Source organism: Telmatherina bonti (genome assembly GCF_933228915.1).
Source record: "Telmatherina bonti genome assembly, chromosome: 4".
Lineage (NCBI taxonomy): Eukaryota > Metazoa > Chordata > Actinopteri > Atheriniformes > Telmatherinidae > Telmatherina > Telmatherina bonti.
In genome coordinates this window covers 39,664,481-39,691,688 of record NC_136622.1, presented here as the reverse complement: position 1 = coordinate 39,691,688, position 27,208 = coordinate 39,664,481, and the positions used below count along the sequence as shown (strand labels likewise).

Below are 27,208 nucleotides of genomic sequence, written 5' to 3'. Positions count from 1 at the left end.
GACGGACTGACGGACCCTCAGATGGACTGACGGACCCTCAGATGGACTGACGGACCCTCAGACGGACTGACGGACCCTCAGATGGACTGACGGACCCTCAGACGGACTGACGGACCCTCAGATGGACTGACGGACCCTCAGACGGAACTGACAGACTGACGGACTGATGGACCCTCAGACGGGACTGACGGACCCTCAGACGGACTGACGGACCCTCAGATGGACTGACGGACCCTCAGACGGAACTGACAGACTGACGGACTGATGGACCCTCAGACGGGACTGACGGACCCTCAGACGGGACCGACGGACTGACGGACCCTCAGACGGGACTGACGGACCCTCAGACGGGACCGACGGACTGACGGACCCTCAGACGGGACTGACGGACACTCAGACGGGACCGACGGACTGACGGACCCTCAGACGGACTGATGGACACTCAGACGGGACTGACGGACTGACGGACCCTCAGATGGACTGACGGACCCTCAGATGGGACTGACGGACTGACGGACCCTCAGATGGACTGACGGACCCTCAGATGGACTGACGGACCCTCAGACGGACTGACGGACCCTCAGACGGGACTGACGGACCCTCAGATGGACTGACGGACCCTCAGATGGACTGATGGACCCTCAGACGGGACTGACGGACTGACGGACCCTCAGACGGGACTGACGGACTGACGGACCCTCAGATGGACTGACGGACCCTCAGATGGACTGACGGACCCTCAGACGGGACTGACGGACTGACGGACCCTCAGACGGGACTGACGGACCCTCAGATGGACTGACGGACCCTCAGACGGGACTGACGGACTGACGGACCCTCAGACGGACTGATGGACCCTCAGACGGGACTGACGGACCCTCAGATGGACTGACGGACTGACGGACCCTCAGACGGGACTGACGGACCCTCAGACGGGACTGACGGACTGACGGACCCTCAGATGGACTGACGGACTGACGGACCCTCAGATGGACTGACGGACCCTCAGACGGAACTGACAGACTGACGGACTGATGGACCCTCAGACGGGACTGACGGACCCTCAGACGGGACCGACGGACTGACGGACCCTCAGATGGACTGACGGACCCTCAGATGGACTGATGGACCCTCAGACGGGACTGACGGACCCTCAGACGGACTGATGGACCCTCAGACGGGACTGACGGACCCTCAGACGGAACTGACAGACTGACGGACTGATGGACCCTCAGACGGGACTGACGGACCCTCAGACGGGACCGACGGACTGACGGACCCTCAGATGGACTGACGGACCCTCAGATGGACTGATGGACCCTCAGACGGGACTGACGGACTGACGGACCCTCAGATGGACTGATGGACCCTCAGACGGGACTGATGGACCCTCAGACGGACTGACGGACTGACGGACCCTCAGACGGGACTGACGGACCCTCAGACGGGACCGACGGACTGACGGACCCTCAGATGGACTGACGGACCCTCAGATGGACTGATGGACCCTCAGACGGGACTGACGGACCCTCAGACGGACTGATGGACCCTCAGACGGGACTGACGGACTGACGGACCCTCAGACGGGACTGACGGACTGACGGACCCTCAGATGGACTGACGGACCCTCAGACGGACTGACGGACCCTCAGACGGACTGACAGACCCTCAGATGGACTGACGGACCCTCAGACGGACTGACAGACCCTCAGATGGACTGACGGACCCTCAGATGGACTGACGGACCCTCAGACGGACTGACGGACCCTCAGATGGACTGACGGACCCTCAGACGGACTGACGGACCCTCAGATGGACTGACGGACACTCAGACGGGACTGACGGACTGACGGACCCTCAGATGGACTGACGGACCCTCAGACGGACTGACAGACCCTCAGATGGACTGACGGACCCTCAGATGGACTGACGGACCCTCAGACGGACTGACGGACCCTCAGATGGACTGACGGACCCTCAGACGGACTGACGGACCCTCAGATGGACTGACGGACCCTCAGATGGAACTGACAGACTGACGGACTGACGGACCCTCAGACGGGACTGACGGACCCTCAGACGGACTGACGGACCGTCAGACGGACTGACGGACCCTCAGATGGACTGACGGACCCTCAGATGGACTGACGGACCCTCAGACGGCATGACGGACCCTCAGATGGACTGACGGACCCTCAGACGGACTGATGGACCCTCAGACGGACTGACGGACCCTCAGACGGACTGACGGACCCTCAGATGGACTGACGGACCCTCAGATGGACTGATGGACCCTCAGACGGGACTGACGGACTGACGGACCCTCAGACGGGACTGACGGACTGACGGACCCTCAGATGGACTGACGGACCCTCAGATGGACTGACGGACCCTCAGACGGGACTGACGGACTGACGGACCCTCAGACGGGACTGACGGACTGACGGACCCTCAGATGGACTGACGGACCCTCAGACGGACTGACGGACCCTCAGATGGACTGACGGACCCTCAGATGGACTGACGGACCCTCAGACGGACTGACGGACCCTCAGACGGACTGACGGACCCTCAGACGGACTGATGGACCCTCAGACGGACTGACGGACCCTCAGACGGACTGACGGACCCTCAGATGGACTGACGGACCCTCAGACGGACTGACGGACCCTCAGACGGACTGATGGACCCTCAGATGGACTGACAGACTGACGGACCCTCAGACGGACTGACAGACCCTCAGACGGGACTGATGGACCCTCAGACGGACTGACGGACCCTCAGATGGACTGACGGACTGACGGACCCTCAGACGGGACTGACGGACCCTCAGATGGACTGACAGACTGACGGACCCTCAGACGGACTGACGGACCCTCAGACGGACTGATGGACCCTCAGATGGACTGACAGACTGACGGACCCTCAGACGGACTGACGGACCCTCAGACGGACTGATGGACCCTCAGACGGACTGATGGACCCTCAGACGGGACTGACGGACCCTCAGACGGACTGATGGACCCTCAGACGGACTGATGGACCCTCAGATGGACTGACAGACTGATGGACCCTCAGACGGACTGACGGACCCTCAGATGGACTGACAGACTGACGGACCCTCAGACGGACTGATGGACCCTCAGACGGGACTGACGGACCCTCAGACGGACTGATGGACCCTCAGACGGGACTGATGGACCCTCAGACGGGACTGACGGACCCTCAGACGGACTGATGGACCCTCAGATGGACTGACAGACTGACGGACCCTCAGACGGACTGACGGACCCTCAGACGGACTGATGGACCCTCAGACGGACTGACGGACCCTCAGACGGACTGATGGACCCTCAGACGGGACTGACGGACCCTCAGACGGACTGATGGACCCTCAGATGGACTGACAGACTGACGGACCCTCAGACGGACTGACGGACCCTCAGACGGACTGATGGACCCTCAGACGGACTGATGGACCCTCAGATGGACTGACAGACTGACGGACCCTCAGACGGACTGACGGACCCTCAGACGGACTGATGGACCCTCAGACGGGACTGACGGACCCTCAGATGGACTGACGGACCCTCAGACGGGACTGACGGACTGACGGACCCTCAGATGGACTGACGGACCCTCAGACGGACTGACGGACCCTCAGATGGACTGACGGACCCTCAGACGGACTGATGGACCCTCAGACGGAACTGACAGACTGACGGACTGATGGACCCTCAGATGGACTGACAGACTGACGGACCCTCAGACGGACTGACGGACCCTCAGACGGGACTGATGGACCCTCAGACGGACTGACGGACCCTCAGATGGACTGACGGACTGACGGACCCTCAGATGGACTGACAGACTGACGGACCCTCAGACGGACTGACGGACCCTCAGACGGACTGATGGACCCTCAGACGGGACTGACGGACCCTCAGACGGACTGATGGACCCTCAGACGGGACTGATGGACCCTCAGACGGACTGACGGACCCTCAGATGGACTGACGGACTGACGGACCCTCAGACGGGACTGACGGACCCTCAGACGGGACCGACAGACTGACGGACCCTCAGATGGACTGACGGACGCTCAGATGGACTGATGGACCCTCAGACGGGACTGATGGACCCTCAGACGGACTGACGGACCCTCAGATGGACTGATGGACCCTCAGACGGACTGACGGACCCTCAGATGGACTGACGGACTGACGGACCCTCAGACGGGACTGACGGACCCTCAGACGGGACCGACAGACTGACGGACCCTCAGATGGACTGACGGACGCTCAGATGGACTGACGGACCCTCAGACGGGACTGATGGACCCTCAGACGGACTGACGGACCCTCAGATGGACTGACGGACTGACGGACCCTCAGACGGGACTGACGGACCCTCAGACGGGACCGACAGACTGACGGACCCTCAGATGGACTGACGGACGCTCAGATGGACTGACGGACCCTCAGACGGACTGATGGACCCTCAGACGGGACTGACGGACTGACGGACCCTCAGATGGAATGATGGACCCTCAGACGGGACTGATGGACCCTCAGACGGACTGACGGACCCTCAGATGGACTGACGGACTGACGGACCCTCAGACGGGACTGACGGACCCTCAGACGGGACCGACGGACTGACGGACCCTCAGATGGACTGACGGACCCTCAGATGGACTGATGGACCCTCAGACGGGACTGACGGACCCTCAGACGGACTGATGGACCCTCAGACGGGACTGACGGACTGACGGACCCTCAGACGGGACTGACGGACCCTCAGACGGACTGATGGACCCTCAGACGGGACTGACGGACTGACGGACCCTCAGACGGGACTGACGGACTGACGGACCCTCAGATGGACTGACGGACACTCAGACGGGACTGACGGACTGACGGACCCTCAGATGGACTGACGGACCCTCAGACGGGACTGACGGACCCTCAGACGGACTGACGGACCCTCAGACGGACTGACGGACCCTCAGATGGACTGACGGACCCTCAGACGGACTGACAGACCCTCAGATGGACTGACGGACCCTCAGATGGACTGACGGACCCTCAGACGGACTGACGGACCCTCAGACGGACTGACGGACCCTCAGATGGACTGACGGACCCTCAGACGGGACTGACGGACCCTCAGACGGAACTGACAGACTGACGGACTGATGGACCCTCAGAAGGGACTGACGGACCCTCAGACGGACTGACGGACCCTCAGATGGACTGATGGACCCTCAGACGGGACTGACGGACTGACGGACCCTCAGATGGACTGATGGACCCTCAGACGGGACTGACGGACTGACGGACCCTCAGACGGACTGACGGACCCTCAGATGGACTGACGGACCCTCAGACGGAACTGACGGACCCTCAGATGGGACTGACGGACCCTCAGACGGAACTGACAGACTGACGGACTGATGGACCCTCAGACGGGACTGACGGACCCTCAGACGGGACTGACGGACCCTCAGACGGAACTGACAGACTGACGGACTGATGGACCCTCAGACGGGACTGACGGACCGTCAGACGGACTGACGGACCCTCAGATGGACTGACGGACCCTCAGATGGACTGACGGACCCTCAGACGGGACTGACGGACCCTCAGATGGACTGACGGACCCTCAGACGGGACTGACGGACCCTCAGACGGAACTGACAGACTGACGGACTGATGGACCCTCAGACGGGACTGACGGACCGTCAGACGGACTGACGGACCCTCAGATGGACTGACGGACCCTCAGACGGACTGACGGACCCTCAGACGGACTGACGGACCCTCAGACGGACTGACGGACCCTCATACGGGACTGACGGACCCTCAGACGGACTGATGGACCCTCAGACGGGACTGACGGACTGACGGACCCACAGACGGGACTGACGGACTGACGGACCCTCAGATGGACTGACGGACACTCAGACGGACTGACGGACCCTCAGATGGACTGATGGACCCTCAGATGGACTGATGGACCCTCAGACGGGACTGACGGACTGACGGACCCACAGACGGGACTGACGGACTGACGGACCCTCAGATGGACTGATGGACCCTCAGATGGACTGACGGACCCACAGACGGGACTGACGGACTGACGGACCCTCAGATGGACTGACGGACACTCAGACGGACTGACGGACCCTCAGACGGACTGACGGACCCTCAGATGGACTGACGGACCCTCAGATGGACTGACGGACCCTCAGACGGGACTGACGGACTGACGGACCCTCAGATGGACTGACGGACCCTCAGACGGACTGATGGACCCTCAGACGGGACTGACGGACCCTCAGACGGGACCGACGGACTGACGGACCCTCAGACGGGACTGACGGACCCTCAGACGGACTGATGGACACTCAGACAGGACTGACGGACTGACGGACCCTCAGACGGGACTGACGGACCCTCAGACGGGACCGACGGACTGACGGACCCTCAGACGGGACTGACGGACCCTCAGATGGACTGATGGACCCTCAGACGGACTGACGGACCCTCAGACGGGACTGACGGACACTCAGACGGGACTGACGGACCCTCAGACGGACTGATGGACACTCAGACGGGACTGACGGACCCTCAGATGGACTGACGGACCCTCAGATGGACTGACGGACCCTCAGATGGGACTGACGGACTGACGGACCCTCAGATGGACTGACGGACTGATGGACCCTCAGATGGACTGACGGACCCTCAGATGGACTGACGGACCCTCAGACGGACTGACGGACCCTCAGACGGGACTGACGGACCCTCAGATGGACTGACGGACCCTCAGATGGACTGATGGACCCTCAGACGGGACTGACGGACCCTCAGATGGACTGACGGACCCTCAGACGGACTGACGGACCCTCAGATGGACTGACGGACCCTCAGACTGACTGATGGACCCTCAGACGGACTGATGGACCCTCAGACGGGACTGACGGACTGACGGACCCTCAGATGGACTGACGGACCCTCAGACGGGACTGACGGACTGATGGACCCTCAGACGGACTGACGGACCCTCAGACGGGACTGACGGACCCTCAGATGGACTGACGGACCCTCAGACGGGACTGACGGACTGATGGACGCTCAGACGGACTGACGGACCCTCAGACGGGACTGACGGACCCTCAGATGGACTGACGGACCCTCAGACGGGACTGACGGACTGACGGACCCTCAGACGGACTGATGGACCCTCAGACGGGACTGACGGACTGACGGACCCTCAGATGGACTGACGGACTGACGGACCCTCAGACGGGACTGACGGACCCTCAGACGGGACTGACGGACTGACGGACCCTCAGATGGACTGACGGACTGACGGACCCTCAGACGGGACTGATGGACCCTCAGACGGGACTGACGGACTGACGGACCCTCAGATGGACTGACGGACTGACGGACCCCCAGACGGACTGACGGACCCTCAGACGGGACTGACGGACCCTCAGACGGACTGACAGACCATCAGACGGACTGACGGACCCTCAGACGGACTGACAGACCATCAGACGGACTGACGGACCCTCAGATGGACTGACAGACCCTCAGACGGAACTGACGGACCCTCAGACGGGACTGACGGACTGACGGACCCTCAGACGGGACTGACAGACCCTCAGACGGAACTGACGGACTGACGGACCCTCAGACGGGACTGACGGACACTCAGACGGACCGACGGACTGACAGATCCTCAGACGGACTGACAGACCCTCAGATGGACTGACGGACTGATGGACCCTCAGATGGACTGACGGACCCTCAGATGGACTGACAGACCCTCAGACGGACTGACAGACCCTCAGACGGACTAACGGACCCTCAGATGGACTAACGGACCCTCAGATGGGACTAACTGACCCTCAGACGGACTAACGGACCCTCAGATGGGACTAACTGACCCTCAGACGGGACTGACGGACCCTCAGACGGGACTGACGGACCCTCAGACGGACTAACGGACCCTCAGACGGGACTGACGGACCCTCAGATGGACTGACGGACCCTCAGACGGGACTGACGGACCCTCAGATGGACTGACGGACCCTCATTTTGACAGTTTTCTCATATTGTTATAAACGGTAAATATATAAAAATGAGTTTTTTCATTTTGTTAAAAGGCCAAATAAAGAGTTCATTAATAAAATTAACTATTAATAAAATAGTATTTTCTTGGTTCAGCTTTAAATGGTTCATTTCTTTCTCAGTGTGGTTACTGCAGCCATTTGCAGCTCCTAGATTGTTTTGTCTAAGTGTACGTGATGTTTATGCTGAATGGAGAAGACGGGAATGCAGACGGAAACACAGAAGGAAATGCAGACGGGAATGCAGACAGAAACGCAGACAGAAACGCAGACGGAAACGCAGACAGAAACGCAGATGGAAATGCAGACGGAAACGCAGACAGAAACGCAGATGGAAATGCAGACGGAAACGCAGACAGAAACGCAGACGGAAATGCAGATTGAAATGCAGACGGAAACGCAGACAGAAACGCAGATGGAAATGCAGACGGAAACGCAGACAGAAACGCAGATGGAAATGCAGACGGAAACGCAGACAGAAACGCAGACGGAAATGCAGATTGAAATGCAGACGGAAACGCAGACAGAAACGCAGACGGAAACGCAGACGGAAATACAGACAGAAACGCAGACAGAAACGCAGATGGAAACGCAGATGGAAATGCAGACGGAAACGCAGACAGAAACGCAGATGGAAATGCAGACAAAAACGCAGACAGAAACGCAGACGGAAACGCAGACGGACATGCAGACAGAAATGCAGACAGAAACGCAGACGGAAACGCAGACAGAAACGCAGACGGAAACGCAGATGGAAATGCAGACGGAAACGCAGACAGAAACGCAGACGGAAATGCAGATTGAAATGCAGACGGAAACGCAGACAGAAACGCAGACGGAAACGCAGACAGAAACGCAGACGGAAACGCAGACGGAAATGCAGACGGAAACGCAGACAGAAACGCAGACGGAAACGCAGACGGAAACGCAGACAGAAACGCAGACGGAAACGCAGATGGAAATGCAGACGGAAACGCAGACAGAAACGCAGACGGAAATGCAGACTGAAATGCAGACGGAAACGCAGACAGAAACGCAGACGGAAATGCAGACGGAAATGCAGATTGAAATGCAGACGGAAACGCAGACAGAAGCGCAGACGGAAACGCAGACGGAAACGCAGACGGAAACGCAGACAGAAACGCAGACGGAAACGCAGATGGAAATGCAGACGGAAACGCAGACAGAAACGCAGACGGAAACGCAGACAGAAACGCAGACGGAAACGCAGACGGAAATGCAGACGGAAACGCAGACGGAAACGCAGACAGAAACGCAGACGGAAACGCAGACAGAAACGCAGACGGAAACGCAGACGGAAACGCAGACAGAAACGCAGACGGAAACGCAGATGGAAATGCAGACGGAAACGCAGACAGAAACGCAGACAGAAATGCAGACAGAAACGCAGACGGAAACGCAGACAGAAACGCAGACAGAAACGCAGACAGAAATGCAGACGGAAACGCAGACAGAAACGCAGACGGAAATGCAGATTGAAATGCAGACGGAAACGCAGACAGAAACGCAGATGGAAATGCAGACGGAAACGCAGACAGAAACGCAGATGGAAATGCAGACGGAAACGCAGACAGAAACGCAGACGGAAATGCAGATTGAAATGCAGACGGAAACGCAGACAGAAACGCAGACGGAAACGCAGACGGAAATACAGACAGAAACGCAGACAGAAACGCAGATGGAAACGCAGATGGAAATGCAGACGGAAACGCAGACAGAAACGCAGATGGAAATGCAGACAAAAACGCAGACAGAAACGCAGACGGAAACGCAGACGGACATGCAGACAGAAATGCAGACAGAAACGCAGACGGAAACGCAGACAGAAACGCAGACGGAAACGCAGATGGAAATGCAGACGGAAACGCAGACGGAAATGCAGACGGAAACGCAGACAGAAACGCAGACGGAAACGCAGACGGAAACGCAGACGGAAACGCAGACGGAAATGCAGACAGAAACGCAGACGGAAATGCAGACGGAAACGCAGACAGAAACGCAGACGGAAACGCAGACGGAAACGCAGACGGAAACGCAGACGGAAATGCAGACAGAAACGCAGACGGAAACGCAGACGGAAACGCAGACAGAAACGCAGACAGAAACGCAGACGGAAACGCAGACAGAAACGCAGACGGAAACGCAGATGGAAATGCAGACGGAAACGCAGACAGAAACGCAGACGGAAATGCAGACTGAAATGCAGACGGAAACGCAGACAGAAACGCAGACGGAAATGCAGACGGAAATGCAGATTGAAATGCAGACGGAAACGCAGACAGAAACGCAGACGGAAACGCAGACGGAAACGCAGACGGAAACGCAGACAGAAACGCAGACGGAAACGCAGATGGAAATGCAGACGGAAACGCAGACAGAAACGCAGACGGAAATGCAGACGGAAACGCAGACGGAAACGCAGACAGAAACGCAGACGGAAACGCAGACAGAAACGCAGACAGAAACGCAGACGGAAACGCAGACAGAAACGCAGACAGAAACGCAGACGGAAACGCAGACAGAAACGCAGACGGAAACGCAGATGGAAATGCAGACGGAAACGCAGACAGAAACGCAGACAGAAATGCAGACAGAAACGCAGACGGAAACGCAGACAGAAACGCAGACAGAAACGCAGACGGAAATGCAGACGGAAACGCAGACAGAAACGCAGACGGAAACGCAGATGGAAATGCAGACAGAAACGCAGACGGAAACGCAGACAGAAATGCAGACAGAAACGCAGACAGAAATGCAGACGGAAACGCAGACAGAAACGCAGACAGAAACGCAGACAGAAACGCAGACGGAAACGCAGACAGAAATGCAGACGGAAACGCAGACAGAAACGCAGACGGAAATGCAGACAGAAACGCAGACGGAAACGCAGACAGAAATGCAGACAGAAACGCAGACGGAAACGCAGACAGAAACGCAGACAGAAACGCAGACGGAAACGCAGACAGAAACGCAGACGGAAACGCAGATGGAAATGCAGACGGAAACGCAGACAGAAACGCAGACGGAAATGCAGATTGAAATGCAGACGGAAACGCAGACAGAAACGCAGACGGAAATGCAGACGGAAATGCAGATTGAAATGCAGACGGAAACGCAGACAGAAACGCAGACGGAAACGCAGACGGAAACGCAGACAGAAACGCAGATGGAAATACAGACGGAAATGCAGATTGAAATGCAGACGGAAACGCAGATGGAAATGCAGACAAAAACGCAGACAGAAACGCAGACGGAAACGCAGACGGACATGCAGACAGAAATGCAGACAGAAACGCAGACGGAAACGCAGACAGAAACGCAGACGGAAACGCAGATGGAAATGCAGACGGAAACGCAGACAGAAACGCAGACGGAAATGCAGATTGAAATGCAGACGGAAACGCAGACAGAAACGCAGACGGAAACGCAGACAGAAACGCAGACGGAAACGCAGACGGAAATGCAGACGGAAACGCAGACAGAAACGCAGACGGAAACGCAGACGGAAACGCAGACAGAAACGCAGACGGAAACGCAGATGGAAATGCAGACGGAAACGCAGACAGAAACGCAGACGGAAATGCAGACTGAAATGCAGACGGAAACGCAGACAGAAACGCAGACGGAAATGCAGACGGAAATGCAGATTGAAATGCAGACGGAAACGCAGACAGAAGCGCAGACGGAAACGCAGACGGAAACGCAGACGGAAACGCAGACAGAAACGCAGACGGAAACGCAGATGGAAATGCAGACGGAAACGCAGACAGAAACGCAGACGGAAACGCAGACAGAAACGCAGACGGAAACGCAGACGGAAATGCAGACGGAAACGCAGACGGAAACGCAGACAGAAACGCAGACGGAAACGCAGACAGAAACGCAGACGGAAACGCAGACGGAAACGCAGACAGAAACGCAGACGGAAACGCAGATGGAAATGCAGACGGAAACGCAGACAGAAACGCAGACAGAAATGCAGACAGAAACGCAGACGGAAACGCAGACAGAAACGCAGACAGAAACGCAGACAGAAATGCAGACGGAAACGCAGACAGAAACGCAGACGGAAATGCAGATTGAAATGCAGACGGAAACGCAGACAGAAACGCAGATGGAAATGCAGACGGAAACGCAGACAGAAACGCAGATGGAAATGCAGACGGAAACGCAGACAGAAACGCAGACGGAAATGCAGATTGAAATGCAGACGGAAACGCAGACAGAAACGCAGACGGAAACGCAGACGGAAATACAGACAGAAACGCAGACAGAAACGCAGATGGAAACGCAGATGGAAATGCAGACGGAAACGCAGACAGAAACGCAGATGGAAATGCAGACAAAAACGCAGACAGAAACGCAGATGGAAACGCAGACGGACATGCAGACAGAAATGCAGACAGAAACGCAGACGGAAACGCAGACAGAAACGCAGACGGAAACGCAGATGGAAATGCAGACGGAAACGCAGACGGAAATGCAGACGGAAACGCAGACAGAAACGCAGACGGAAACGCAGACGGAAACGCAGACGGAAACGCAGACGGAAATGCAGACAGAAACGCAGACGGAAATGCAGACGGAAACGCAGACAGAAACGCAGACGGAAACGCAGACGGAAACGCAGACGGAAACGCAGACGGAAATGCAGACAGAAACGCAGACGGAAACGCAGACGGAAACGCAGACAGAAACGCAGACAGAAACGCAGACGGAAACGCAGACAGAAACGCAGACGGAAACGCAGATGGAAATGCAGACGGAAACGCAGACAGAAACGCAGACGGAAATGCAGACTGAAATGCAGACGGAAACGCAGACAGAAACGCAGACGGAAATGCAGACGGAAATGCAGATTGAAATGCAGACGGAAACGCAGACAGAAACGCAGACGGAAACGCAGACGGAAACGCAGACGGAAACGCAGACAGAAACGCAGACGGAAACGCAGATGGAAATGCAGACGGAAACGCAGACAGAAACGCAGACGGAAATGCAGACGGAAACGCAGACGGAAACGCAGACAGAAACGCAGACGGAAACGCAGACAGAAACGCAGACAGAAACGCAGACGGAAACGCAGACAGAAACGCAGACAGAAACGCAGACGGAAACGCAGACAGAAACGCAGACGGAAACGCAGATGGAAATGCAGACGGAAACGCAGACAGAAACGCAGACAGAAATGCAGACAGAAACGCAGACGGAAACGCAGACAGAAACGCAGACAGAAACGCAGACGGAAATGCAGACGGAAACGCAGACAGAAACGCAGACGGAAACGCAGATGGAAATGCAGACAGAAACGCAGACGGAAACGCAGACAGAAATGCAGACAGAAACGCAGACAGAAATGCAGACGGAAACGCAGACAGAAACGCAGACAGAAACGCAGACAGAAACGCAGACGGAAACGCAGACAGAAATGCAGACGGAAACGCAGACAGAAACGCAGACGGAAATGCAGACAGAAACGCAGACGGAAACGCAGACAGAAATGCAGACAGAAACGCAGACGGAAACGCAGACAGAAACGCAGACAGAAACGCAGACGGAAACGCAGACAGAAACGCAGACGGAAACGCAGATGGAAATGCAGACGGAAACGCAGACAGAAACGCAGACGGAAATGCAGATTGAAATGCAGACGGAAACGCAGACAGAAACGCAGACGGAAATGCAGACGGAAATGCAGATTGAAATGCAGACGGAAACGCAGACAGAAACGCAGACGGAAACGCAGACGGAAACGCAGACAGAAACGCAGATGGAAATACAGACGGAAATGCAGATTGAAATGCAGACGGAAACGCAGACAGAAACGCAGACAGAAACGCAGACGGAAACGCAGACAGAAACGCAGACGGAAATGCAGATTGAAATGCAGACGGAAACGCAGACAGAAACGCAGACGGAAATGCAGACGGAAATGCAGATTGAAATGCAGACGGAAACGCAGACAGAAACGCAGACGGAAACGCAGACGGAAATGCAGACAGAAACGCAGACGGAAACACAGATGGAAACGCAGACAGGAATGCAGACGGAAATGCAGACAGAAACGCAGACGGAAACGCAGACAGAAACGCAGACGGAAACGCAGACGGACATGCAGACAGAAATGCAGACAGAAACGCAGACGGAAACGCAGACGGAAACGCAGATGGAAATGCAGACAGAAATGCAGACGGAAACGCAGACGGAAACGCAGACGGAAATGCAGACGGAAATGCAGACGGAAACGCAGACAGAAACGCAGACGGAAACGCAGACGGAAATGCAGACGGAAATGCAGACAGAAACGCAGACGGAAATGCAGACAGAAACGCAGACGGAAATGCAGACAGAAACGCAGACGGAAACGCAGACGGAAACGCAGACGGAAATGCAGACAGAAACGCAGACAGAAACGCAGACGGAAACGCAGACGGAAACGCAGACGGAAATGCAGACGGAAACGCAGACGGAAACGCAGACGAACATGCAGACAGAAACGCAGACGGAAATGCAGACGGAAACGCAGACGGAAATGCAGACGGAAACGCAGACGAACATGCAGACAGAAACGCAGACGGAAACGCAGACAGAAACGCAGATGGAAACGCAGACGGAAACGCAGACGGAAATGCAGACGGAAACGCAGACGGAAACGCAGACGAACATGCAGACAGAAACGCAGACGGAAATGCAGACGGGAATGCAGACAAAAACGCAGACAGAAACGCAGACGGAAACGCAGATGGAAATGCAGACGGAAATACAGACAGAAACGCAGACGGAAATGCAGACGGAAACGCAGACGAGAATGCAGACCGAAATGCAGACGGAAATGCAGACAGAAACGCAGACGGAAATGCAGATGGAAATGCAGACGGAAATACAGACAGAAACGCAGACGGAAACGCAGACGGAAATGCAGACGAGAATGCAGACGGAAATGCAGACAGAAACGCAGACGGAAATGCAGACGGAAACGCAGACGAGAATGCAGACGGAAATGCAGACAGAAACGCAGACGGAAATGCAGACGGAAACGCAGACGAGAATGCAGACGGAAATGCAGACAGAAACGCAGACGGAAACGCAGACGGAAATGCAGACAGAAACGCAGACGAGAATGCAGACGGAAATGCAGACGGAAACGCAGACGGAAATGCAGACGAGAATGCAGACGGAAATGCAGACGGAAACGCAGACGAGAATGCAGACGGAAATGCAGACAGAAACGCAGACGGAAACGCAGACGAGAATGCAGACGGAAATGCAGACGGAAATGCAGACGGAAACACAGACGGAAACGCAGACGGAAATGCAGACGGAAACGCAGACGAGAATGCAGACGGAAATGCAGACGGAAATGCAGACAGAAACGCAGACGGAAATGCAGATGGAAATGCAGACGGAAATGCAGACAGAAACGCAGACAGAAACGCAGACGGAAACGCAGACGGAAACGCAGACGGAAACGCAGACGGAAACGTAGACGGAAACGCAGATGGAAACACACAGTGTCGTCCGTCTCTGGCATCGTATACGCGTGTAATTTCAGTTCTACCACCGGAAACCACAGGGGGGCAGCGTTGAGTTGTATCGCTGACACACAACCAGAGAAAGGAACAAACTAGAGAAGAAGAAGAGGAACATGAAGAAGACAATGCAGAAACCAACAAATGAAAAACACCTGAAGAAGTTAAAGCAAAAAGAAACATAGTTTTCTTCTTCTGTGGTTTTTGGAAGTTTATAAGCAACTTCATAGCGGCGTGTTACGACCACCGACGGATGGCAAAACACGGAAGCTAACCCTGAACCGCCCCCTAGTGGACTTCATCACCATGGCGATATAAGTCACATGGAAGTACAATGGAACACGCATGTCCTGTGGATGGGAGGAAGCCTGAGAACCACAAGGAGAACATGGGAACTCCACACAGACAAGCCACCGTTCAAACCTCCCCACATAACCGAGGCTCGAACCAACGACCTGGTTCGAGTGCTAACCGCTGCGCCACCGCCCAGACATCTGGACACTGCTGCAGACACAGTGCAGGTGTACCTCCATGCAGCAGTCGCCGATGATCTCCGGCACGATGCCGTAGAAGGCCAGCTCCTCGTCGAAAGCTTGGATGCACTCATGCCGGGGGTAGTGGAGCTTCCCGGTGCGGTAAAAGTTCAGAATGTGCCGGAACATCTCCGGGTCTCTGTCGAAGAAATACTCCTGTGTGTCCTCATTGTAGAAGAACTCTTTCTCTGAGGAGCCCAGCAGCGTGTCGGGGTACCGATCCAGAGTGTTTTTCCACGTCTGCAGAAAGAGAAGAAGAAAATCCACTCGTTATAACAGAAAGACTAAAAATAACCACTAAAACTTCACAGGTTCACATGCTGGACGGGAGGCGGTTTGAGGAACCACCACATGTCGAACACGAGCGGTTCGAAGGACCACCACATGTCGAACACGAGCGGTTTGAGGAACCACCACATGTCGAACACGAGCGGTTCGAAGGACCACCACATGTCGAACACGAGCGGTTCGAAGGACCACCACATGTCGAACACGAGCGGTTCGAAGGACCACCACATGTCGAACACGAGCGGTTTGAGGAACCACCACATGTCGAACACGAGCGGTTTGAGGAACCACCACATGTCAAACACGAGCGGTTCGAAGGACCACCACATGTCGAACACGAGCGGTTTGAGGAACCACCACATGTCGAACACGAGCGGTTCGAAGGACCACCACATGTCGAACACGAGCGGTTCGAAGGACCACCACATGTCGAACACGAGCGGTTCGAAGGACCACCACATGTCGAACACGAGCGGTTTGAGGAACCACCACATGTCGAACACGAGCGGTTTGAGGAACCACCACATGTCGAACACGAGCGGTTCGAAGGACCACCACATGTCGAACACGAGCGGTTCGAAGGACCACCACATGTCGAACACGAGCGGTTCGAAGGACCACCACATGTCGAACACGAGCGGTTTGAGGAACCACCACATGTCGAACACGAGTGGTTCGAAGGACCACCACATGTCGAACACGAGCGGTTCGAAGGACCACCACATGTCGAACACGAGTGGTTCGAAGGACCACCACATGTCGAACACGAGTGGTTCGAAGGACCACCACTTGTCGAACACGAGCGGTTTGAGGAACCACCACATGTCGAACACGAGCGGTTCGAAGGACCACCACATGTCGAACACGAGCGGTTCGAAGGACCACCACATGTCGAACACGAGCGGTTTGAGGAACCACCACATGTCGAACACGAGCGGTTTGAGGAACCACCACATGTCGAACACGAGCGGTTCGAAGGACCACCACATGTCGAACACGAGCGGTTTGAGGAACCACCACATGTCGAACACGAGCGGTTCGAAGGACCACCACATGTCGAACACGAGCGGTTTGAGGAACCACCACATGTCGAACACGAGCGGTTCGAAGGACCACCACATGTCGAACACGAGCGGTTTGAGGAACCACCACATGTCGAACACGAGCGGTTCGAAGGACCACCACATGTCGAACACGAGTGGTTCGAAGGACCACCACATGTCGAACACGAGCGGTTTGAGGAACCACCACATGTCGAACACGAGCGGTTCGAAGGACCACCACATGTCGAACACGAGCGGTTCGAAGGACCACCACATGTCGAACACGAGTGGTTCGAAGGACCACCACACGTTGAACACGAGCGGTTCAAAGGACCACCACACGTCGAACACGAGCGGTTCGAAGGACCACCACATGTCGAACACGAGCGGTTCGAAGGACCACCACATGTCGAACACGAGCGGTTCGAAGGACCACCACATGTCGAACACGAGCGGTTCGAAGGACCACCACATGTCGAACACGAGCGGTTCGAAGGACCACCACATGTCGAACACGAGCGGTTCGAAGGACCACCACATGTCGAACACGAGCGGTTTGAGGAACCACCACATGTCGAACACGAGCGGTTCGAAGGACCACCACATGTCGAACACGAGCGGTTTGAGGAACCACCACATGTCGAACACGAGCGGTTCGAAGGACCACCACATGTCGAACACGAGCGGTTCGAGGAACCACCACATGTCGAACACGAGCGGTTCGAAGGACCACCACATGTCGAACACGAGCGGTTTGAGGAACCACCACATGTCGAACACGAGCGGTTCGAAGGACCACCACATGTCGAACACGAGCGGTTCGAAGGACCACCACATGTCGAACACGAGCGGTTCGAAGGACCACCACATGTCGAACACGAGCGGTTCGAAGGACCACCACATGTCGAACACGAGCGGTTCGAAGGACCACCACATGTCGAACACGAGCGGTTCGAAGGACCACCACATGTCGAACACGAGCGGTTCGAAGGACCACCACATGTCGAACACGAGCGGTTCGAAGGACCACCACATGTCGAACACGAGCGGTTTGAGGAACCACCACATGTCGAACACGAGCGGTTCGAAAGACCACCACATGTCGAACACGAGCGGTTGAAGGACCACCACATGTCGAACACGAGCGGTTCGACGGACCACCACACGTTGAACACGAGCGGTTCGACGGACCACCACATGTCGAACACGAGTGGTTCGAAGGACCACCACATGTCGAACACGAGCGGTTTGAGGAACCACCACATGTCGAACACGAGCGGTTCGACGGACCACCACACGTTGAACACGAGCGGTTCGAAGGACCACCACATGTCGAACACGAGCGGTTCGAAGGACCACCACATGTCGAACACGAGCGGTTTGAGGAACCACCACATGTCGAACACGAGCGGTTCGAAGGACCACCACATGTCGAACACGAGCGGTTGAAGGACCACCACATGTCGAACACGAGCGGTTCGAAGGACCACCACATGTCGAACACGAGCGGTTCGAAGGACCACCACATGTCGAACACGAGCGGTTCGAAGGACCACCACATGTCGAACACGAGCGGTTCGAAGGACCACCACATGTCGAACACGAGCGGTTTGAGGAACCACCACATGTCGAACACGAGCGGTTCGAAGGACCACCACATGTCGAACACGAGCGGTTCGAAGGACCACCACATGTCGAACACGAGCGGTTTGAGGAACCACCACATGTCGAACACGAGCGGTTCGAAGGACCACCACATGTCGAACACGAGCGGTTCGAAGGACCACCACATGTCGAACACGAGCGGTTCGAAGGACCACCACATGTCGAACACGAGCGGTTCGAAGGACCACCACATGTCGAACACGAGCGGTTCGAAGGACCACCACATGTCGAACACGAGCGGTTCGAAGGACCACCACATGTCGAACACGAGCGGTTTGAGGAACCACCACATGTCGAACACGAGCGGTTCGAAGGACCACCACATGTCGAACACGAGCGGTTTGAGGAACCACCACATGTCGAACACGAGCGGTTCGAAGGACCACCACATGTCGAACACGAGCGGTTCGAAGGACCACCACATGTCGAACACGAGCGGTTCGAAGGACCACCACATGTCGAACACGAGCGGTTCGAAGGACCACCACATGTCGAACACGAGCGGTTCGAAGGACCACCACATGTCGAACACGAGCGGTTCGAAGGACCACCACATGTCGAACACGAGCGGTTCGAAGGACCACCACATGTCGAACACGAGCGGTTCGAAGGACCACCACATGTCGAACACGAGCGGTTCGAAGGACCACCACATGTCGAACACGAGCGGTTTGAGGAACCACCACATGTCGAACACGAGCGGTTCGAAGGACCACCACATGTCGAACACGAGCGGTTTGAGGAACCACCACATGTCGAACACGAGCGGTTCGAAGGACCACCACATGTCGAACACGAGTGGTTCGAAGGACCACCACATGTCGAACACGAGCGGTTCGAAGGACCACCACATGTCGAACACGAGCGGTTCGAAGGACCACCACATGTCGAACACGAGCGGTTCGAAGGACCACCACATGTCGAACACGAGCGGTTCGAAGGACCACCACATGTCGAACACGAGCGGTTCGAAGGACCACCACATGTCGAACACGAGCGGTTCGAAGGACCACCACATGTCGAACACGAGCGGTTTGAGGAACCACCACATGTCGAACACGAGCGGTTCGAAGGACCACCACATGTCGAACACGAGTGGTTCGAAGGACCACCACATGTCGAACACGAGCGGTTCGAAGGACCACCACATGTCGAACACGAGCGGTTCGAAGGACCACCACATGTCGAACACGAGCGGTTCGAAGGACCACCACATGTCGAACACGAGTGGTTCGAAGGACCACCACATGTCGAACACGAGCGGTTCGAAGGACCACCACATGTCGAACACGAGCGGTTTGAGGAACCACCACATGTCGAACACGAGCGGTTCGAAGGACCACCACATGTCGAACACGAGCGGTTCGAAGGACCACCACATGTCGAACACGAGCGGTTTGAGGAACCACCACATGTCGAACACGAGCGGTTCGAAGGACCACCACATGTCGAACACGAGTGGTTCGAAGGACCACCACATGTCGAACACGAGCGGTTCGAAGGACCACCACATGTCGAACACGAGCGGTTCGAAGGACCACCACATGTCGAACACGAGTGGTTCGAAGGACCACCACATGTCGAACACGAGCGGTTCGAAGGACCACTACATGTCGAACACGAGCGGTTCGAAGGACCACCACATGTCGAACACGAGCGGTTTGAGGAACCACCACATGTCGAACACGAGCGGTTCGAAGGACCACCACATGTCGAACACGAGTGGTTCGAAGGACCACCACATGTCGAACACGAGCGGTTCGAAGGACCACCACATGTCGAACACGAGCGGTTCGAAGGACCACCACATGTCGAACACGAGCGGTTCGAAGGACCACCACATGTCGAACACGAGCGGTTCGAAGGACCACCACATGTCGAACACGAGCGGTTCGAAGGACCACCACATGTCGAACACGAGCGGTTTGAGGAACCACCACATGTCGAACACACGTTTACTTTGTACCCAAGCTGCTGCCGAGTTCCTGCATCGGTTGTCAGAACAAGGTCGCCGGCTCAACGGAAACTTTTTGCTGGATGTGCCACCGCAGCCAAAAGGACGTTGGCGCTCCTGAAAGCCATTTTATTTTCCCCACGTGCACGTCAGTGTGCTGGTTAGACGACGGGATTCAGACGAACAGCAGCAGAAAGGTGTCAGAAGCCTGATGAAGGGCCAGCATTGCTTAAAGAAGCAACCACCTTATAATAAGAATGAAGACATTGTGGCTCATCTGAAAAGATTCGTGAACCAAACCGAACAACCAGCAGGGAATATTAATCCGTCTGATGTGGATAAATCCACCTCTGATCGCTGAGCAGTCTCACAGACAATCGAAAAATCGTTCACCGTCTGATTTTCATCGTAGTTTAGAAAAAAAAAGCAGGAACATCGAGAAGTTGAAGGTTTTTAAAACTTATTTCCTGGACTGAGCTTCTCATCGGAACAAAAACAGAAGTATGGAGTCAGATTTATGTTTTTATTTAACACAGGAAAAACTGCAGACTGGGAGGGAAAAAAGTTTTGTAAAGAAAAATATATTTTACAGTAAAAAAAGGTTAAAGATTAAGCATTCTGTCATAGAATACATAAAAAAAATAATTTGACATTTAAATATATACAGCGTAAAAAAAACATTATTGCTTTTTTTTCTGAGTGAAAACTTTTACTTTAAATAAAATTTCTTCTCTCTGCTATCGTTTCCAGATTATCTGTTGACAACTCGATAGCCATGTTGCTATCGGTCATTCTCAACCAAACTTCCGCCTTCCTCATTAATATTCATGACGAAACCCCTCCCTGGCGCTGTGATCCACCGTTTTCCTGCTACGATGCCAACCTGCACATACGATCAGTATTTGCTTCAAACTTGTGTCCTGACTGTGTCGACACAACATTGGAAATCTGCTTTTTCTGACGTCCTGAAGACGAGTTTCTCCCGTCTGGAAAACACGAAGCGCAAAATCCAGATTTTTAGCTTCTTTTCACATCGAGACCAGATTATTCAATGTGTCCACGTTATAAGGCATAGATCGGGAGAGGGGCAGCCTGGCAGTTATCAAAAATTATAAAGAGTATATTATAAAGAAACGGAGAACATACTGGATCACAGGAAACCTGGATCCAGCAAGTCTTCAGGTTTATCCGCTCACACACAAACAGAAATGAAACATAAAGAGAAAAACCTGCGATAATAACAGATTCCATTACCACAGAACCGAGGGAGTTTAATCCTAAGTGATGCCACTGGAGACTCGTCTCTTTACTTATAGATGAGGAAATAATGGGCATTTTGGCACAGATGTCCTCGCCATTATCCTGGAACTGCCAGGCTGGACTTTCTGTTACTCAGCAGTTAAAGATGAATTTGGGTTGCAAGATCCAGTCCACCCTGACACGGTGGACTGGATCTAGAGGCTCTGGATAGTCAGGGAAGGTCCAGGCAGTGAAACAATGAAACCTGAAATCAGAACAGGTTCTGGCAGAATGAGGTCCGACATCGTCCTGCTGGCGGTACTGGTAGAAAAGTGTGCATCTCCAGAGTAATCAGATTACTGTAATATTCTGATTTCACACATTTACATGTGGCATTCGAAAATACCCTGATCTGCATTCGACTGTCAATTTCTGCATTTCTTTCAGGCCACGAACCATTACCTGCTAATGTAGGAGCCTGTAGTCTCAGCGTTAGTCGCTAATGTATGGGCCTGTAGTCTTAGCATTAGCTGCTAATCTAGGAGCCTGTAGTCTTAGCGTTAGTCGCTAATGTAGGAGCCTGTAGTCTTAGCGTTAGTCGCTAATGTATGGGCCTGTAGTCTTAGCATTAGCTGCTAATGTAGGAGCCTGTAGTCTTAGCATTAGCTGCTAATATAAAAGCCTGTAGTCTTAGCATTAGCTGCTAATGTAGGAGCCTGTTGCTTAGCATTAGCTGCTAATGTAGGAGCCTGTAGTCTTAGCATTAGTCGCTAATGTAGGAGCCTGTAGTCTTAGCATCAGCTGCTAATCTAGGAGCTTGCGGTATGAGGGCTAGCTGCTCATGTAGGAGCCTGTAGTCTTGGCATTAGCTACTAATGTAGGAGCCTGTAGTTTTAGTTATACCTGCGAATGCAGGGGCCGGTGGTATTAGTGTTAGCTGCTGATGTCGGAGCCACCAAATACATGTGAAACTGATGTCCTCCACTTTAATGAAACATAATGCCCAATACAGCACTTGGTGAACATTGATAACTAACTAGCTGAGCCTAATGGTCCTATTGGTCTGGCATCTTGGTGAATCCAACCTTTTGCCTGCTGGTGATGTTACAGTTTGGGATGAAGTACCATGACAGCTTAATGCAATGGCTTTTTCAGTCTGAGCATTATGGTTTATTCATAATTAGGTTTGGAAACCAGCCAGTGTAAAAGGACTATTTGAGATTTTCCCAGACTGTCTGCATCTGTTCTAACGTTCTGCTCTGTCAATCCTGAAAGACCAACTTTCTTTACAGTCTGTGATTTGTTGAATGTATTGATAAACTAGAGCCCTGACCCATCCTGGATGGACAGGCTAAACATTAGACAAACACTGCTTTTATACCCAGTCCAGGCACCCTCACCTCTCAATACTCAATCTACTTATTGGAGAATCTTCCAGAACCACTTTACTGGGTTTGCCAGAAACTCTCCTTATTTGACTCTAAAACTACTTCTACTGACTGTGTTGCTGAAGCGGATTCTGCATTCGTTTCTATTTTCTAAATACACTGAAGTTAATGATTAAAGACAAATTCCTCTGTCATTGGTGTATTTGTCTTATAAAACTATGCCTTACTTGTTCTAAGGGTTAATTACTTGTAAAAAATAAAAAATTAAATTCGTACTTTGATTAAGGAAACTAGAATATAATCTCCTAACTTCAGGATGTTCCTGATAACCAGGCCAAATAATATTTGCATTAATTTCCCAAAGCAAACCAACAGAAGCTGCATTTAAAAGAAGAACAAATGAAAATATCCTGTTGACCTCACTTTAATTAACTGATTTCAAAACAGCATGATACATAAAACTGTGAGAGCTGGGCTGATCCTCCGTCCTGATTCTGAACCACATCCTGCAGCTCCGGAAGAAAATGATGTTGGCACCTTTTCTATTATTGATGAACATCTTTTAACTCAGCAGGACTCAGAAATGTGGGGATTATTGTTGGATTATTATAACTGAATTGTCTGAAAGGGTTCTTTACATCTGCAGGGCTCATGTGTGTTTTTGTGTGTAACTACAGAGGCAGCATGAAATTGAAGCATTCATGAGATGAAAAGGACGCAGCAGGAGTTTGATGCCTTTAAAATCAAATGGATTTCGTTGTATAACAATAATTTTCAATTTTTTGGAAATAAAGTAGACAAACAGCAAGAACAGCAGCAGGCGATCTGCAGTCAGGCAGCTGAGCTTTGTTACTGGACGACATAAAGAAGAAGGCGGTTTTCAACACAGAAGAGCAAACATGAGTGAAAAACACTATTATTGACATCTGTAAAATACAGATGCATGCAGCTGAGAATTCAGGAGAAAAAAACTACTCCAGGTGAGGCTAATCTGTTGGCACTTCTGGCTCAGCTATGGCCCAGTTATGGATCAGTTACGGCCCAGTTACAGCCCAGTAATGGCCCAGTAATGTGAGCAATATTGCATGGTTTTGGCTCAGTCGAAGCATAGTTTCCAGATGATATACCACGTGGTTTATCATCCAAGGAAAATGCTTTCTCTTTTATTTTCCTCCTAGAAAGCAGAAAAATGCTTCGTTTACATGTTAGTCATGACATCTTTCACAGATTCCTGAACAAGGTTTTTGTTTTGCTCCTCCCACATGCTGATCCTCCCACATGTTGCTCCTCCCACATGCTGATCCTCCCACATGTTGCTCCTCCCACATGCTGATCCTCCCACATGTTGCTCCTCCCATATGCTGATCCTCCCACATGTTGCTCCTCCCACATGCTGATCCTCCCACATGTTGCTCCTCCCACATGCTGATCCTCCCACATGTTGCTCCTCCCACATGCTGATCCTCCCACATGTTGCTCCTCCCATATGATGCTCCTCCCACATGTTGCTCCTCCCACATGCTGATCCTCCCACATGTTGCTCCTCCCACATGCTGCTCCTCCCTCATGTTGCTCCTCCCATATGTTGCTCCTCCCACATGCTGCTCCTCCCTCATGTTGCTCCTCCCATATGTTGCTCCTCCCACATGCTGCTCCTCCCACATGCTGCTCCTCCCTCATGTTGCTCCTCCCATATGTTGCTCCTCCCACATGCTGCTCCTCCCTCATGTTGCTCCTCCCATATGTTGCTCCTCCCACATGCTGATCCTCCCACATGTTGCTCCTCCCATATGATGCTCCTCCCACATGTTGTTCCTCCCACATGCTGATCCTCCCTCATGTTGCTCCTCCCACATGCTGATCCTCCCACATGTTGCTCCTCCCACATGCTGCTCCTCCCTCATGTTGCTCCTCCCATATGATGCTCCTCCCACATGTTGCTCCTCCCACATGCTGATCCTCCCACATGTTGCTCCTCCCACATGCTGCTCCTCCCTCATGTTGCTCCTCCCATATGTTGCTCCTCCCACACGTTCCTCCTCCCACATGTTGCTCCTCCCACACGTTCCTCCTCCCACATGTTGCTCCTCCCACATGAGAGAAAAGACTCATTCACTAACTTCTTCTATTAATGTTCAGTAGCTCCGCCCTCCCTCCAACCCTTTCCTGGAGCATGCTCAGTAGAGAGTGGCACCCACCTGAAACCGGACGCCGCTGACGTTGACATACAAGATCTCATCTGATCTGGACGAGTTGTCCACTGGAGGTTTGGGCATCGTCTTCTTGGCCAGCGGCAGCCAGCCCACAGCCGCCGCCCGTGCAAACGGCAGCCATGTTGCTACGCCGGCTGCCATCTTGCATTAGAGGGTTTTGCCTGCAGAGAAGTCTGTCCTGGGGAGGGGGGTCTAATAGATCTGCAGGTGAGTTCTTTCAATGAAGTTCGTCTTACTGCTTTATCTGCCTTAGTTTCCTGCAGCGGTCAGGGCAGCAAGACGCAACGTGGACGGGCATGTTGAGAGTGGAGGATGGAGGGTTGGGGGGCTTGGGGGGGGGGGGGGGCAGGAGGGGCAGGGAAGGGGTCAGAGGGCAGTCAGGTGTCAAGCCATAAAAAAAAGTCTGAAAAAGAAGCAGGAATGCAGCTTCATCAGGATTGGAAGTCCTTCTGGTCTGCTGCTGTCCAGGATACAGCCAAAGGGCCTCCCGCACCTACAAGACGCTCCTCAGGGTAAAAACAGCCCTCTGACAAGCAGGAATGCTGGGAAAATACTGGAATTTATCCTGTTTTACTTTCAGCCTACAACTGCCTCTCAGCTGAGCTGTCCAGAACACGACATTGCACCTCCTAACGTGGACCCTCTTCATAAAAAACAATTTACTGAAGTCTCAGAGAAACATTAATAAAGTGCTTCTTTAATATTGCCATTGCAGGTTTATTGCTGCAGGGATTTAGAAGACGAGGAAATAAATCCAGGCAGAAAACGTGTGTGTCTGCTTCCTGCTTTTCTGTCAGACTCTTATTAAATTGTGATGATGCTCCCTGAAGTTGCGAGATAAACACAACTCTTGCATTTCAGAGCTTCTCTGGTTATGGATGTACAGCCTTGGCTTGCCGTTTTTCTGTCTCCGAGTGTCCCCGTCCGCCTCAGTGGGACGTCAGCCGCAGCGCAGAGTCTCCAGCGTCGTCCTGGCGAGCTGGGAGAAGGCGTCTGGTGATCTTTACTGCTTCCATGTATGGCTGTCCTGTCAGAAACATGAGAGACAGAGTGAGACACAAAGCAGGAGGACGAGGACAAACGGGGTTGTTCAGGAGTCATGAGGGGGGAAAGATGGAAGAAATGAAGACAGAGTGGAGAAACCAGCAGAATCCTGTAAAAACATCAAATCATTTCCAGAACAATCTGGTCT

General features: G+C 53.9%; 1 protein-coding gene across 1 annotated transcript in view; it reads right to left on the bottom strand.

Annotated features, from left to right (window-relative positions):
• Positions 1-26,157, bottom strand: part of LOC306754732 (A-type voltage-gated potassium channel KCND1-like) — a gene marked incomplete at both ends in the record, with an annotated part of 34,073 nt that extends 7,916 nt beyond the window's left edge. The window contains 2 exons of the mRNA XM_079238804.1: positions 16,221-16,466; positions 26,002-26,157. Of these exons, the coding sequence (XP_079094930.1) occupies positions 16,221-16,466; positions 26,002-26,157 (402 nt within the window). The remainder of the gene's footprint in view (positions 1-16,220; positions 16,467-26,001) is intronic.
• Positions 26,158-27,208: the final 1,051 nt, after the last annotated feature.